At 45.3% G+C, this 14975-nt stretch overlaps 1 protein-coding gene across 1 annotated transcript in view; it reads left to right on the top strand.

Moving 5' to 3' along the window:
- LOC126343191 (cholecystokinin receptor type A-like) overlaps nucleotides 1–14975 on the top strand; it is a 156935-nt gene that overhangs the window by 126383 nt on the left and 15577 nt on the right. The window contains exon 3 of the mRNA XM_050001919.1: nucleotides 10688–10857. Within this exon, the coding sequence (XP_049857876.1) occupies nucleotides 10688–10857 (170 nt within the window). The remainder of the gene's footprint in view (nucleotides 1–10687; nucleotides 10858–14975) is intronic.

Genomic DNA, 14975 nt, shown 5'->3' with positions numbered 1-14975 from the left:
AAACATTCAGCTGTCATTTATTTCGCACAGTTCGCTACTGGCTTCGGTCAGTGACCATTATCAAGCTCATCTGGCATAAACGGTAGGAAAGTTATACCATTATTTGAAGAAAAATGATTTGCTCTTTTAAACACTTCAAGCACGTAAAAAACGTTTCTCACAATAATAACTGCAACGATAATTATCATTAAGAAGCGTTTCCACATCGACAGCCAGCAACGCACTGACCGAAACTAGTAGCGAACTGTGCAAAATAAATGATAGCTGAATGTTTCGCCATGAATTCTAACAATTATTTGGCGGCTGAATGTCCCCACTTGTAAATATACGTAAATATATTGAAAACACGCACACATCAGTGGACAGAGCATATCTCGAAGTTCGTAACTCACACTGCAGGTGCTCCATATGGGCTTCGTTTGTGACGTCACGAGTGTCAGTTCGTGAGTACAAGTCGTAGACCCGATGTGTCCCTTGTAGGCGCGAAGGCAGCCCGCTTTGCGAAACTTCTTACTGGGTTGCCTGTTTGCAGGTGCCGACTGATTGGACGTGACAATCCGGAGACGAAGGTTAACAATGAAACTTGAGGACAGCACAACCTACATGTGCGATCTGTTATTATTAGAATTGTGCCAACCTTTTATCAATGGGACACTGGCATGTAGCAGAAATATGCAACAAATTCCAACTGCATCTGTCGTGAAACACATATGTCCTGTATGTAGTGAAAGGATTAAGGTCCAAGCCTCTTGGGACAGCAAGCTGAAAGGGGAACCAGAGGCGCCACAATTTTAAGATTTGTGTACAGGACAATAGTAATGGGCGCCTAGGGCGCCAAGATTAGAGGAGCGCCGGGAGCGCCCAGGTGCAACATTCGTATTTATTGTGTACCACGGTTAGCAGCGAAAACTGACACGAATGAAAGTGTACGAAGGAAAAGCGGGGATGAAGGAGCGGTGGCCCCAAATGATGAGACGCTTGTGTGGAAAAACGTTCTCGAGCCCACCCTGTAACTGCCGTGTGCCTTCAGGTTGAGGTTGACATCGCCTTCAGACATAAAACAGGGGTGGATATTCTGGTATGCATTTACTGTGTTTTACCAAAATGGGCTTTAGGTCAATATGAAGATGGTGTATTTAACATTGTCCGCAGCTCGTGGTCGTGCGATAGCGTTCTCGCTTCCCACGCCCGGGTACTCGGGTTCGATTCCCGGTGGGGTCAGGGATTTTCTCTGCCTCGTGATGACTGGTTGTTGTGTGCTGTCCTTAGGTTAGTTAGGTTTAAGTAGTTCTAAGTTCTAGGGGACTGATGACCATAGATGTTAAGTCCCATAGTGCTCAGAGCCATTTGAACAATTTGAGCCATCTATTTACCACTATTGCCGGGTAATGTTTTTCCTGAGCTATTGCTAGCATTTCTGCATCAAATGACATAGTCATCGACGGGATGCAGAACAATGAAAAGGTAAAAAAATGACAGTTTTTCGTTTTTCGCCACAAGTAGTACACTGTTACTTCTCAAATATTAAGACATTAGTGGGAGGATTTAAAAAGATAAAAACTTTGTGAATGTTCCGACTTATGGAGGAGATCATTTCCACTAGGAAGCGCCGACTTGTAGTCTCAGAAAGACTTACACATGCAGGTGACATTTGGTTTAAATAAATAAGCAATATTGTATCAAATTTTTAACGAAAATGAGGCTACTTCTTGCGAATGAAGGAAGCTGACGGTTTATCCCGCCTACGACGAATTTGCTACAGATGGAACACGAGGTGTGATTGGCAAAAGTCGCCCGCTTGCTTTCCGGAGAACACATCCCGGAATTTACTGTAAGCGATAATGATAAACCGCACAAAACCTAATTCCGGACGGCCGGACGGGAATTTGAAGCACTGTATTCCAGAGTGCGATTTCAGCGTCTTTAGCCATTGCTCCACATCGCATGGTTTTCGTCTCGACTCACAATTTTCATATTAACATGAGCTTGAGGTTGCCCGTATCTGCCATTCATCAAGCAATCTATTACATGCCTCGCATCGCTAATTATTTTGGCGACAAAATTATTGTACCCCAATGCATCATCTTAACGAAACTAATGATAGGCTGCTTCCGTTGTAGGTTGCAGCTACTAGCCAAAAACTACCCAGGTGCGAGTAGAACTCACGCTCACAGTTTTCCGCATAAACTTAATAATGATTATAGAAGGTTCATCCTTCCGAGGGGATCTAGGAACTCGACGATTTTTGCGTGTTATCGACATTGATACTGGCAAGATATCGCTCCTGGGAATTTCAAGTCTTTTGAGAATAATTCAGCATCAAGTTCAAAGTTGTGTAACAATTGAAAGAAGAAATATTTTTTGTGTGGTGTAGTTAGAAATAAACAGATCTCTGATTTTTTCCTTTACTTGAACTGTGAATCCTTGCTTCGCGCAAAATTTCATGATTCATGATAAACAACAGACTCTAGATAACGGCTCCAGGGTTGATGCCATATTTCTCGAGTTTCGAAAGGCGTTCGACTCAGTTCCGCACTGTCGCTTGCTACAAAAAGTGCGCGCTTACGGTCTATCCAGTGACATATGCGGTTGGATAGAAAGTTTTCTAACAGACAGGGAGCAGTATGTCGTCCTGAATGGGGTAACTTCAACAGAAACAAGAGTAACTTCAGGTGTGCCCCAGGGCGGCGTAGTAGATCCTCTGCTTTTTACGATTTACATAAACAATGTGGTTGATGGTACTGTCAGCGGCCTTAGACTGTTTGCCGATGATGCTGTAGTCTACAGGAAAGTAGTATCACACGAAATTTGTTAACAAATTAATGAGAGTTTGCAGAAAATAAATGCGTGTTGTAATGACTGGCAGTAATCTCTCAATATTAGTAAGTGTAACCTACTGCGTATAAAAAGGTGAAAATCCCCATTAATGTATGAGTACAAAATAAATGATCAGTCTTTGGAAGCGGTAACATCAGTCAAATATCTGGGTGTGACTTTTCGAAATGATTTCAAATGGAATGATCAGATTACAAGTAACGGATAAGGCGAACTCTAGATTGCGGTTTATTGGTAGAGTCCTGACGCGATGCAGTCCTTCAACAAAGGAAATAGCTTGCAGTACGTTAGTTCGCCCCGTCTTAGAGTATTGTTCGTCTGTATGGGACCCTTACCAGTTGGGTCTGATTCAAGAGATTGAGAAGGCTCAAAGGAGAGCGGCAAGATTCTTGACTGGTACATTTAGCCATCGTGAGAGCGCTACAAATCTCATAGAAAGTTTGAAGTGGGACACACTTGCAGATAGACGACGCGTTAAACAGAAGGGGCTACTCACTAAATTCCGAAAACCAATCTTCACCGAGGACAAAGAGCATATATTATTAGCACCAACTTTCAAATCGCGTAATGATGATCATTCAAAGATAAGGGAAATAAGAGCTCTTGTTGAGGCGTTCGGACAGTCGTTTTTCCCTCGCGCGATCCGCGAGTGGAACAGAGGGGGGGATATGACTTTGACGTGAATTGTGCCCTCCGCCACACGCCGCTTGGTGGCTAGCGGAGTATATATGTAGATGTAGACGTACATGGAGGTACCCTATGAGGCCTGATGAGTTTTCGAGTAAAAAAAAAAAAAAAGTGATATATTTGGCAGTATCTTCGGATTAAATATAAGCACGAGTTGTTTACAGCGTCAAGGTACCATAGACCTTAGTACTTGACATAAATTTCAACTTGATAAGTGTAGACTTATCCTGAGAAATAGAGTTTTTTTACAGTCGGACAGACAAATAGACAGACAGACAGACAGACTGACAACAAAGTGATTTCATAAAGGTTCCGCTTTTACCGACTGAGGTACGAAACCCTGAAAAGAATGTAATCGGGAATCGGACGCACGGCTACAGTGCCTGTTTCCAGCGACCACGGAAATGGTGTATCCGGCAGCTGGAGCAGATTTTCAGGACAGCTTTTGGCTCCCTCGGAGCGTTGCGATGACGACGTGACGTGGCTCGCCTCCTGGCCTGCGGGTTGTTGCCGGACGCGGCGCAGCCCTGCTGCGTTCCTGCGTTATCTGCGGCCGCAGCCGCGCCTCCTGCTTGCTTGCACAGGTTATCTGCCCCGCGACGCACTCTGTCGGAGAGGGCGCTATCGCCGACTGATACGTTGCGGCAAGCAGAATCCTTGGGAAGGGTGCACCAGCGCCGCCAGACTCAGCATCGTTCTCTGTCCCGTCACCGCTGTCGCTGCCGCATCCCATTAGGCGCTGACGTGGCAATGGGACGTACAGTGAGACAGTGGCAGCTCGTGGCGCCAATATCTGGATACGGAGTCGGAATATGCACAGTTTCCTAAGTCGTCCTGCTAAAACAAACAATTGTTATGTTTGATATGATCTCAAGTCCACTATTGTTTGTTAAGGCAAAATCGATCGCAACCACTGGCAACAGATTCTTTGAACCTAACCTGACGTTGCGTAAATTCTATTCTTTGTACGTTAGACATGTTTATACACTTACTGGCCATTAAAATTGCTACACCAAGAAGAAATGCAGATGATAAACGGGTATTCATTGGACAAACATATTATACATTTTCACGCAATTTGGGTGCATAGATCCTCCGATATCAGTGCCCAGAACAACCTCCTCTGGCCGTAATGACGGCCTTGACACGCCTAGGCATTGAATCAAACACAACTTTGATGGCGCGTACAGGTACAGCTGCCCATGCAGCTTCTACACGATACCACAGTTCATCAAGAGTAGTGGCTGGCGTATTGTGACGAGCCAGTTGCTCGACCACCATTGAGCACACGTTTTAAATTGGTGAGAGATCTGGAGAATGTGCTGGACAGGGCAGCAGGCGAACATTTTCTGTATCCAGAAAGGCCCGTACAGGTCCTGCAACATACGGTCGTGTCCTGCAGAAATGTAGGGTTTTGCAGGGTTTCGAATGAAGGGTAGAGCCACGGGTCGTAACACATGTGAAATGTAACGTCCACTGTTCAAAGTGCAGTCATTGCGAACAAGAGGTGACCGAGACGTGTGACCAATGGCACGCCATACCATCACGACGGATGATACGCCAGTGTGGAGAAAACGAATACACGCTTCCAATGCGTGTTCACCGCGATGTCGACAAACACGGATGCGACCATCATGATGCTGTAAACAGAACGTGCATTCATCCGAAAAAATAACGTTTTGCCATTCGTACATCCAGGTTCATCGTTGAGTACACCATCGCAGGCGCTCCTGTCTGTGATGCAGCGTCAAGGGTAACCGCAGCCATGGTCTCCGAGCTGGTAGTCCATGCTGCTGCAAACGTCGTGCAACTGTTCATGCAGATGGTTGTTGTCTTACAAACGTCCCCATCTGTTGACTCAGATCCGGCCAGGGATCGATACGTGGCTGCACGATCCGTTACAGCCATGCGGATAAGATGCCTGTCATCTCGACTGCTAGCGATACGAGGCCGTTGGGATCCAGCACGGCGTTCCGTATTAACCTCCTGAACCCACCGATTCCATATTCTGCTAACAGTCATTGGATCTCGACCAACGCGAGCAGCAATGTCGCGATACGATAAACCGCAATCGCGATAGGCTACAATCCGCAGTTTAGCAAAGTTGGAAACGTGATGGTACGTATTTCTCCTCCTTACACGAGGCATTACAACAACGTTTCACCAGACAACGCCCGCAACTGCTGTTTGTGTATGAGAAATCGGTTGGAAACTTTCCTCATGTCAGCACGTTGTAGGTGTCACCACCGGCGCCAAGCTTGTGTGAATGCTCTGAAAAGCTAATCATTACCACATCACAGCATCTTCTTCCTGTCGGTTAAAATTCGGGTCTGTAGCACGTCATCTTCCTAATGTAGCAATTTTAATGGCCAGTAGTGTAACAACAGCACAACACTGCCGATTCTATAGATGACATACAATCCCTCTGAAATCGTATCTTAGGACTTATGGAAGAAGCCCATATTTCGAATACTGAAAGCATTTTCATTCAACGTCCCATCTTTTGATACCGTGACCTCAGGCTTTCAAACAACTAAAGATTTTAGAGGACGATAAGTTTCATGGAGGATCTATTCATTTGTGTGACGGAGAGTGGTGGCACGGTGGTTAGCATACTGGGCCTGCGTTTGGGAGAACAACTGTTCAAACCCGTGTCCGGCCATTCTGATTCATGTTTTCCGTCATTTCCCTAAAATCGCTTCAGGCAAATGCCGGCATGGTTCCTTTGAAAGGACATGGCCGACTTTGTTGCCCATCCTTCCCTCATCCGATGGGATCGATGACCTCGCTGTTTGGTCCCCGTCCGATACATCAACTAACCAATTATTTGTGTCACGTATTAACGAAAACATTACGATGCGATACTGATGTTCAGTTAAACGACTTTTTCAAATCTAAATTTCAGTCAATTAGTCACAGAGAATAAAAGAGCCAGTTTTACACATACAACAGTGACATAAAGTCAACAGGTGAATAAATATCAATAAAGTAAAACCGATAATATTATATTTTCCGAAAAATTCGTAAATATTAGACTCGGTAAGACCAGTTTTGGAATCACCTCAAAAATTCCTTGAAGACGTTTTACACATAATATCCCTATACTTTTAAACTTCATTTTTACGAAGATGGTGGAACGAATAGAGGAGGAAATATTGACTCGAATATTGTTGCTGCCACATTAATATATATGAAAATAAATTTAATATAAGAAGGGCAACCTCTTTTACGTTGAAATTAATATAAACTGAACTAATGACAGCTTAATTCTCGTATGAGGTTCGTATTTATACTTGGTTTTTGTGAACACACATTCATTAAACTGGTGGGGAGACCCAAATCTATATACAAATTTTTAAGAGACCTCACAGGCAGTTCAGAGGTCGTTTTAAAGTGAAGTAGGTCGTTTTGACCGACAGTACCTTGATTTTTGTAACAGCATTACAGGGAAAACATGCCCGATGCCTGTTAATATTGTGACTGTGTCTGTGAACTATGTAACTCTATGGAGACATCTTTTGACTTATTACTTGGTACGTAGAACACAGTGTCAGCACAAGAGAAACGTGAGACCCAACTCCTAAAATGGAATGCAGTCGCTGTCATTCATCCCTGTTTGTTGATAAAAGCCATAAAAATGGATTTGTGGCGCAATAACACAGGTTCTCAGAGTTTAATTGTTTATTGACCTTGAATTTAGAAAATGCCAGAAATGTGAGGTATGTGCAAGCGAATTTGACGCCACAGCTAGTACCTGCAGCACATGCAAACGACTTTGGTTGACAATGGGGACTGATATATAAAAATGTTTCGGTAACGATGAAGTTCGACTTTGGCGAACTAGAGCACGCCATCTACTTTGGAAAGTGCTTTTTTGCTCACGATTTAGTTGACCGCATTGCAAGAACGTACGTCTTACACCGTTTGCGACTCTAGCGCGTCATCGTCAGCAGTATCTTAACACAAAAATAACACGCCGAACAGTCATCTAACATTCATTTTGGGTACTTGACATCATCAGCTGATGGATAATTACTCTCTTGTAACCTCTGCATGTAAAACTATTGGTGTAACGAAGCGTCGAACTTCCTCGATGTGCTGCTGAAGTCATTTTCCGTTACACTGTAGGTGGTGTCCTTACAATGCTACATACAAAGGCACATCGGAATGCACAAAGAAGGGCGTTTCAGTCTGTCGCGGATACCAAATGGTTACGCTGTAAGATAACCTGTCCGCAGGACCACGGTTAAATGAAAATTCCATCGCCAGAACATGTCTCATCCCAGCCGATTTTGTACAGTATGTTGTCCATCTCCTTCTCCACCTCATTTATCTCCCTCTCTCTCCCTGTCCCTCTCTCTCTCTCTGTCTCTCTGTCTGTCTCTCTCTCCATGTCTTCTGTCCATCTCCTTCCCTTTACTCCCCCCCCCCCTCTCTCTGCCTATGTCCTCCTGCCCCCTCTCTATATCCAGTTCCTGCCCCCCCCCCCCCCACTCCCTTCAACATTTCACCTTATTCGTTGTGTGACCTTGTACCTTGTTTACTGCTATTGAAAACAAAACTTTGACTGGGAACCGAAGTTGCTTAAGATGTGAGCAAATAGGTTGAGATTATTGGTGTATGGAGAATGAAGAGAGACTTCTCCAGCAGCTGTATCTGTGAGTATAGTAGCTTCAGTGCAGTAATTCACAAAGTTTTACTCTGCGAGCAGGTGGGATTACAAAGTTTCAGGCGATTCAGATACCGTTGTAGTATAGTGATCATAAAATAATAAACTGTGAATAAATGTTTCGTGTTTTCTGTTTAGTGGCACAAATTTTAATTCATTACTTCAGCTTCTATCCTTAGCGAATATGGTCTAATGGGTAAAATGCCATCCTATCGCAGTTAAAACTGACTGCAGGAAAGAAAATGAAATAGCACGTTTTCAGAACAAGGAACAGACCAGAATTTTGTTACCCGCAATCAGTTTCAACAGAAAACCTATACATTTATTTTAAAATAAAGTACTTATGGCCCATGTCTGTCTGAAAATGTGTTACGTGTAATGTGTAAAAATTTCAAGTAAATCCGTCAAGAACTTTCCAAAGTTTTGGTGTTCAGTAGATCACGTAAAAATATAAACGGTCAATAACTTTTTGAGATTTTGGTAACAATGTTTCCCATTACATATTTTGTATATTTATGTATTATACGTATTAATAAATACCCAGGGTTTATTACAGCATCGTGTACAAATCTGAAGCAAATTGGTCAATGAATTTTCAAGATTTTTGGAACAACATTAAACAACATCTTGTCTATATATATAGGGTGGTCAGAAACAGTCTCAATAGCTTGTGAGGATGTTCAAGGATAGGTTGTGCTGGGAGATAACTGAAAAACTCGTCATGTAGCGCCGTCAGTCAGGCAACTGCCGGCGCAATTTAAGCGGCGCCCCAAATCCAATTACGCTGAGGTGCGAAGAGTCCTGAGATACCTCCTAATGCCGTGTCGGACCTCCTTTTCCCAGGCAACGTGCAAGACGTGGCATGGACTAAGTCATTGCAAGTCTCCTGCAGAAATTTTGACCAATACTGCATTTATAGCCGTCCATAATTGCCAAAATATTGTCGATGCAGGACTTTGGGGACGAAATCGCCTCTCGATTATGTGCCATAAATATTCGATGGTAGTCCATGCCGGGCTGTACAGATGAATTTGTTCTAATTGTCCAAAACGATCTTCATCGATGACCGGCCGGAGTGGCCGAGCGGCTCTAGGCGCTTCAGTCTGGAACCGCGCCGACTGCTACGGTCTGAGGTTCGAGTCCTGCCTCGGGCATGGATATGTGTGATGTCCTTAGGTTAGTTAGGTTTAAGTAGTTCTAAGTTCTAGGGACTGATGACCTCCAATGTTAAGTGCCACAGCGCTCAGAGAAATTTGAACCGTTTTTACACTTTGTGTACGCGATATTACCGCCGTCTGTACATGTGCTTATCGCTATCCCATGACTTGTCACCTCAGCGTAGTGTCAGTTTTTCTCATAGCACAGCCGATGGCTTTGTCGATCCTTAGTACGGTCCCATGTGTAATTTTTGTATAGACCTCTTTTTCGGCTTACGGAAACCACACAAGGACGCGTTTGGCAACACCGAATCGGGTCGGCCGCTTGAATTTGCACGGACAACAAAGTGATTGACTAAATTAGATGCAAATTAGACCGGAAACGTCGCAACGAACAGATGTTTTTCAACAATTATTGCTCAGCATAACCCACCTTGCAACTGCCTTGCAAGCTTTTCAGAATGTTTCTGATAACCCTGTGTAGTGATACGCAGTAGAGAACTAAAAATAAAATGTCCATAACTTCTCAGAAAGAGTAATGTTTGACTTCGCGGGATTAGCCGAGCGGTCTGGGAGCTGCAGTCACAGGCTGTGGGGCTGGTCCCGTCGGAGGCTCGAGTCCTCCCTCGGGCATGGGTGTGTGTACTTGTCCTTAGGATAATTTAGGTTAAGTAGTGTGTAAGCTTAGGGACTAAAGACCCTAGCAGTTAAGTCCCATAAGATTACACACACATTTGAACATTTTTAGTAATGTTTCTGCCTTCTAGCCACCGAAATAAATATTCCTTTCACTTATTTTGTTTCTAAGTTATAGAGAAAGAGACCTTATTTAAAACGTGTGTGTATTGGAACAGTAATGACCATGTAACGCTCCTTAGTGGTCCCCCCCAAAATACTATTACGTGTGAAGATATCTCTCCGTTAAAAATGACACCCTGTGTCCTGAATGAGATTTTCAGTCTGCAGCGGAGTGTGCGCTGATGTGAAACTTCCTGGCAGATTAAAACTGTGTGCCGGACCGAGACTCGAACTCGGGACCTTTGCCTTTCGCAGGAGAGCTTCTGTAAAGTTTGGAAGGTAGGAGACGAGGTACTGTCGGAAGTAAAGCTGTGAGGAAGGGGCGTGGGTCGTGCTTGAGTAGCTCAGATGATAGAGCACTTGCCTGCGAGAAGCAAATGTCACGAGTTCGAGTCTCGGCCCGGCACACAGTTTTAATCTGCCAGGAAGTTTCACCCTGTGTCCTGTTTGCTAAGAGCTCCGCAGTCCAATGCAGAGCAGCGCAGAGGACTGCGTAGTGTGGGAGCCCGCGGCGTGACCCACTGGGCTCGGTGTGTTTCAGTTCGTGTGCGGCTTCGTGCTGCTGTGGACGCTGACGCTGATCTCGATGGACCGGCACCGCTGCATCGTGGTGCCGCCGTACCGCTCGCGCCTCACGCCGCGGCTCGCCTCGCTGCTCACGGCCGCCACCTGGCTGCTCGCCGCCGTGCTCTTCCTGCCCGTCGCCTTCTGGTGAGTGCGCGTGCCTGCCCAGTGTGGCTGACGTTTCGGCACGCCGACTCGTAGTAGTACTGTTGCCAAATGCCTCGACTTTCGGGGGGTGTCTGGACTTCCCGGGGCGACACTCATGCTCATAAATTAAGGATAATACTGAATGGTGGGCGGGTTTGTGGGTTTAAATCACCTGGGTGTATGAGCATGCGGTGCATTTGACCTCACACTGGCGCTGCCGGCAGTCCACATACGCAGAGGGGTGTTGGTGCACGTCAGAGTACGCTGCAGCGATTTGCGGACGTTTTCAGACGTGCTAATGGTGACTGTGTGTTGAAAATAGCTCAAAGAACACATTTTGATGACGTTATGAGGCGTAGAATACTAGGGCGACTAGAGGCTGGTAAAACGCAGCAAGTCATAGCACGGGCCCACCGTGTTCCACAAAGGGTGATCTCAATATTATGGCAACGATTCCAGCACACAGGAAACGTGTCCAGGCGCTACAGTACGGGACGTCCACAGTGTACAAAACCACAAGAAGACCGAAATATCACCATCAGTGCCAGCAGACGGCCAGGTGTACTGCAGGCAGCCTTGCTCGGTACCTCACCGCAGCCACTGGAACAGTTGTCTCCAGACACACAGTCTACAGACGACTGCACAGACAAGTTTTATTCGCCCAGAGACCTGCAAGGTGCGTTGTCACATCCCCACTGACCCCTCGTCACAGGAGAGCTCATAAAGCCTGGTGTCAAGAACATACTACACGGTCGTTGAAACATTGGTCTCAGGTTATGTTCATGGACGAGTGCAGGTATAGTCTGAACAGTTATTCTCTCCGTGTTTTCATCTGGCGTGAACCGGGAGCCAGATACCAACCCATTAATGTCCTTGAAAGGGACCTATATGGAGGTCGTGGTTTGATGGTGTGGGGTAGCATTATGGTTGCTGCAAATACACCCCTACATGTCTTTGACGGAGGAACTGCAACAGGTCAGGTGTAAGGGACGTCATTTTGCACCAGTATGTCCACCTTCACAGGGGTGCAGTCTGTCCCACCTTCCCAACGTACGACCCCACCGAGCTCCCATCGTGGAGGAGTACCTTGAAACTTTGGAAAGATGTACCTTGAAGATATCAGGCGAATGGAGTGGCCTGCCTGTTCTCCAGACCTAAACAGCATCCAGCACGTCTGGGATGCTCTCGTTCGACGCATCACTGCACGCCTTCAAATCCCTACCACACTTCAGGAGCTCCGACAGGCACTGGTGCAAGAATAGGAGGCTATACCCCAGCAGCTGCTCGACCACCTGATCCAGAGTATGCCAACCCGTTGTGCGTCTTGTGTACGTGTGCATGGTGATCATATCCCATGTTCATGTCGGGATACATGCGCAGGAAACAGTAGCGTTTGGTAGCACATGTGTTTCGGGACTGTTTTGTCAACTTATCACCAATACCGTGGACTTACAGATCTGTGTCGTGTGTGTTCCCTAGGTGCCTATGCTATTAGCGCCACTTTTGTGTAGTGCCACGTCGTGTGGCTCCACATTCTGCAATTATCCTTAATTTATGAGCATGAGTGTTCGTGGGACGCCAAATGTTCCGACTAGAGTTGTAAGCTATCATAAGCCTGCGTAAATCGGGCCCCTCGTAAAATACGGGCCTCGTAACGAACTTGTGACGTCATACTATTCAGCTTGTCCACCACACTTCTCGAACCGTCTGACCCGTCCAGGACCAACGAGAAATCAGTATGTACGAGGGTTGCCCAGAAAGTAATCCTCCGCATATTTTTCTTCAACAATTCTTTATTGAACATAACGAGAATTACACACACGTAAGAATGGTGTTTTCTCTGCACACACAATTTTTCCACGTAATCTCCATCCCGTTCTATAGCCCTCCTCCAGCGCGAAATAAGGACGTTTATTCTCTGTCGGTACCCATCCTTGTCCTGTGTGAATCAGCTCTTTTGACAGATGCAGCGCGAGCTGCCGAGTCGTAATGCCTCTGTCCTCGCGAATGACATCAGCCTGCTGCAACATGTCAAGTGGATGGCTCCCCGACCTCTGCGAATCGTGGAGCTCCACCGAACCGCCTTATGATGGCCTCACCATCCGTGCCCAGCGACTCACTGTACTTCAGTTGACAGCAGATGTTCCATAGACTTTGCACAAGCGTTTGTAAATATTCGCCACAGTTTCTTTCTCTGCAGTAAGAAATTAAATGACGGCACACTGCTTGTAACGTACATCACCTACAGACGCCATTTTGAAACTGTCCTGCAGCTACGCTATCTTTCGGAAGAGACGGTAGCTTGGCGTGCTCACTCAAATAACACATACGTAACGTTTCGTATTCATGGGGTTGTTTTCGGCTGAGAAAAAAAGGGGTGAGTTACTTTCTGGGCACTCACTAAAGATCTTAACTTTGTCGAGTGCCATCGAGAGGTTGCATGCATTTAAACGCACAGTCAAGAATTATTAATCTCATCTGGAGACGGCTACTGGCACTCTTACGAGGTGCCGTGTCACATGGTGTGACGTTTGCGCCACAGCCTATCGTTCTCGAGGGGCCTCCGGCCTAGGTTACGGTATAATCCTAGTAGCTTTAGTCAGTTAAGGTCATACCCACGTAATCTTTACGTTAGGTGTCTTGCATACCAGTCGGACGCTACCTCGTAACTATCGCTTTCTTTGCGTGTGAGACCAGCGTATTATTACATTCCCCTGAAAACCGGAAGCGATGAACCGCCTAGAAACAGAGTGAAGATACATACACGGCCTCGTAACCCACGGAACAATTTTGTTCTACATAATTATACTCCTGTCTGTTACTTAAAGGTAAATGGTAGTCACAGCAAAATTGAAATTTTTAGTGTTTAAATCAAATTTTATTCGAAGATGGTTGATTTGTAGAGTGAAACAGAGAGATGTTGTAGTAAAAACAATACAGATTTATTTTATAGCTCTAAAATGGCTATTTCCTCAACAAAAAAGGAAAATAAAAAACCACAAAACCAAAATATTTCGCCGAAATCACATAAAATGTGTTTCTGCTACAAAGAACTTTCGCGGAATAAGAGGAAACGCTTAACTTTTATCATAATGAAGAACGTTCTATTGAATGCCAGATAACAACAATTATTATATATTTTTTGTGTTTGTGCATGTAAACTGTACTTGCATAAAAAATAATGGCTTTGGTTGCATGAAAGCGCAGAAGTTGCACGATCAACTAATTTTTATTACTTATAAAATGAAATTTATATTATGTAACCCTATAAAATATACAATAGACTAACACTGAATGACTTGCGCTCGTAATTACAGGGTGCGTTCCGAATGTAATGCAATTATTTTTTTTAAAGTAATTTATTGAACAGATTTGCACAAACACTTAAAATTCTTCAAAGTACTGTCCTTGGGCCTCTACTTATTTTTTCCAGCGACTCTGCCATGAGCGGTACGCGCCCTGGAAGGCGTCTTCTGGGACCTCTCGCAAGGTCTTCGTCACGGCGGATTGGATCTCGTCTATGGACGAAAAACGGGTTCCTTTCAGGGCTGACTTAATCCTAGGAAACAAAAAGAAGTCAGCTGGGGCGAGGTCAGGACTATAGGGGGGGTGGGGCAGCGTTGGCACCTGGTGTTTGGCCAGGAACTCGCGGACTCGTAGCGCGTTGTGGCAAGGCGCGTTGTCGTGATGGAGTTGCCAGGTAGCGGAGATGTCCTTTCTCGTCCTGACGACCCTTTTGCGGAGTCTTTCCAGCACATCCACGTAGTAGGCAGCGTTAACTGTCTGTCCTTGAGGAACAAACTCCTTATGGACCACTCCTTTGCTGTCGAAAAAGACAATGAGCATTGTTTTCACTTTTGATTTGCTCATTCTTGCCTTTTTGGGCTTGGGGGACTAATCAGTGTGCCACTCAGAGCTTTGGCGTTTTGTTTCTGGGTCGTATTCAAAAACCCAGGTTTCATCACCGTGATGACGTTGTCCAAATAATCAGGTTCAATTTCAACACGTTGCAAAAGTTCACTTGAAATTTCCGCTCGGTTGGTCTTTTCGTCGTCTGACAACACCTTGGGCACGAGCTTGGCGCACACTTTCCTCATCGCTAAATCTTCAGTAACAAT

The sequence above is a fragment of the Schistocerca gregaria genome, chromosome 1 (genome assembly GCF_023897955.1).
Source record: "Schistocerca gregaria isolate iqSchGreg1 chromosome 1, iqSchGreg1.2, whole genome shotgun sequence".
Lineage (NCBI taxonomy): Eukaryota > Metazoa > Arthropoda > Insecta > Orthoptera > Acrididae > Schistocerca > Schistocerca gregaria.
The sequence above is the reverse complement of the archived record's forward strand: the minus strand, read 5'-3'. Positions and strand labels throughout refer to the sequence as shown.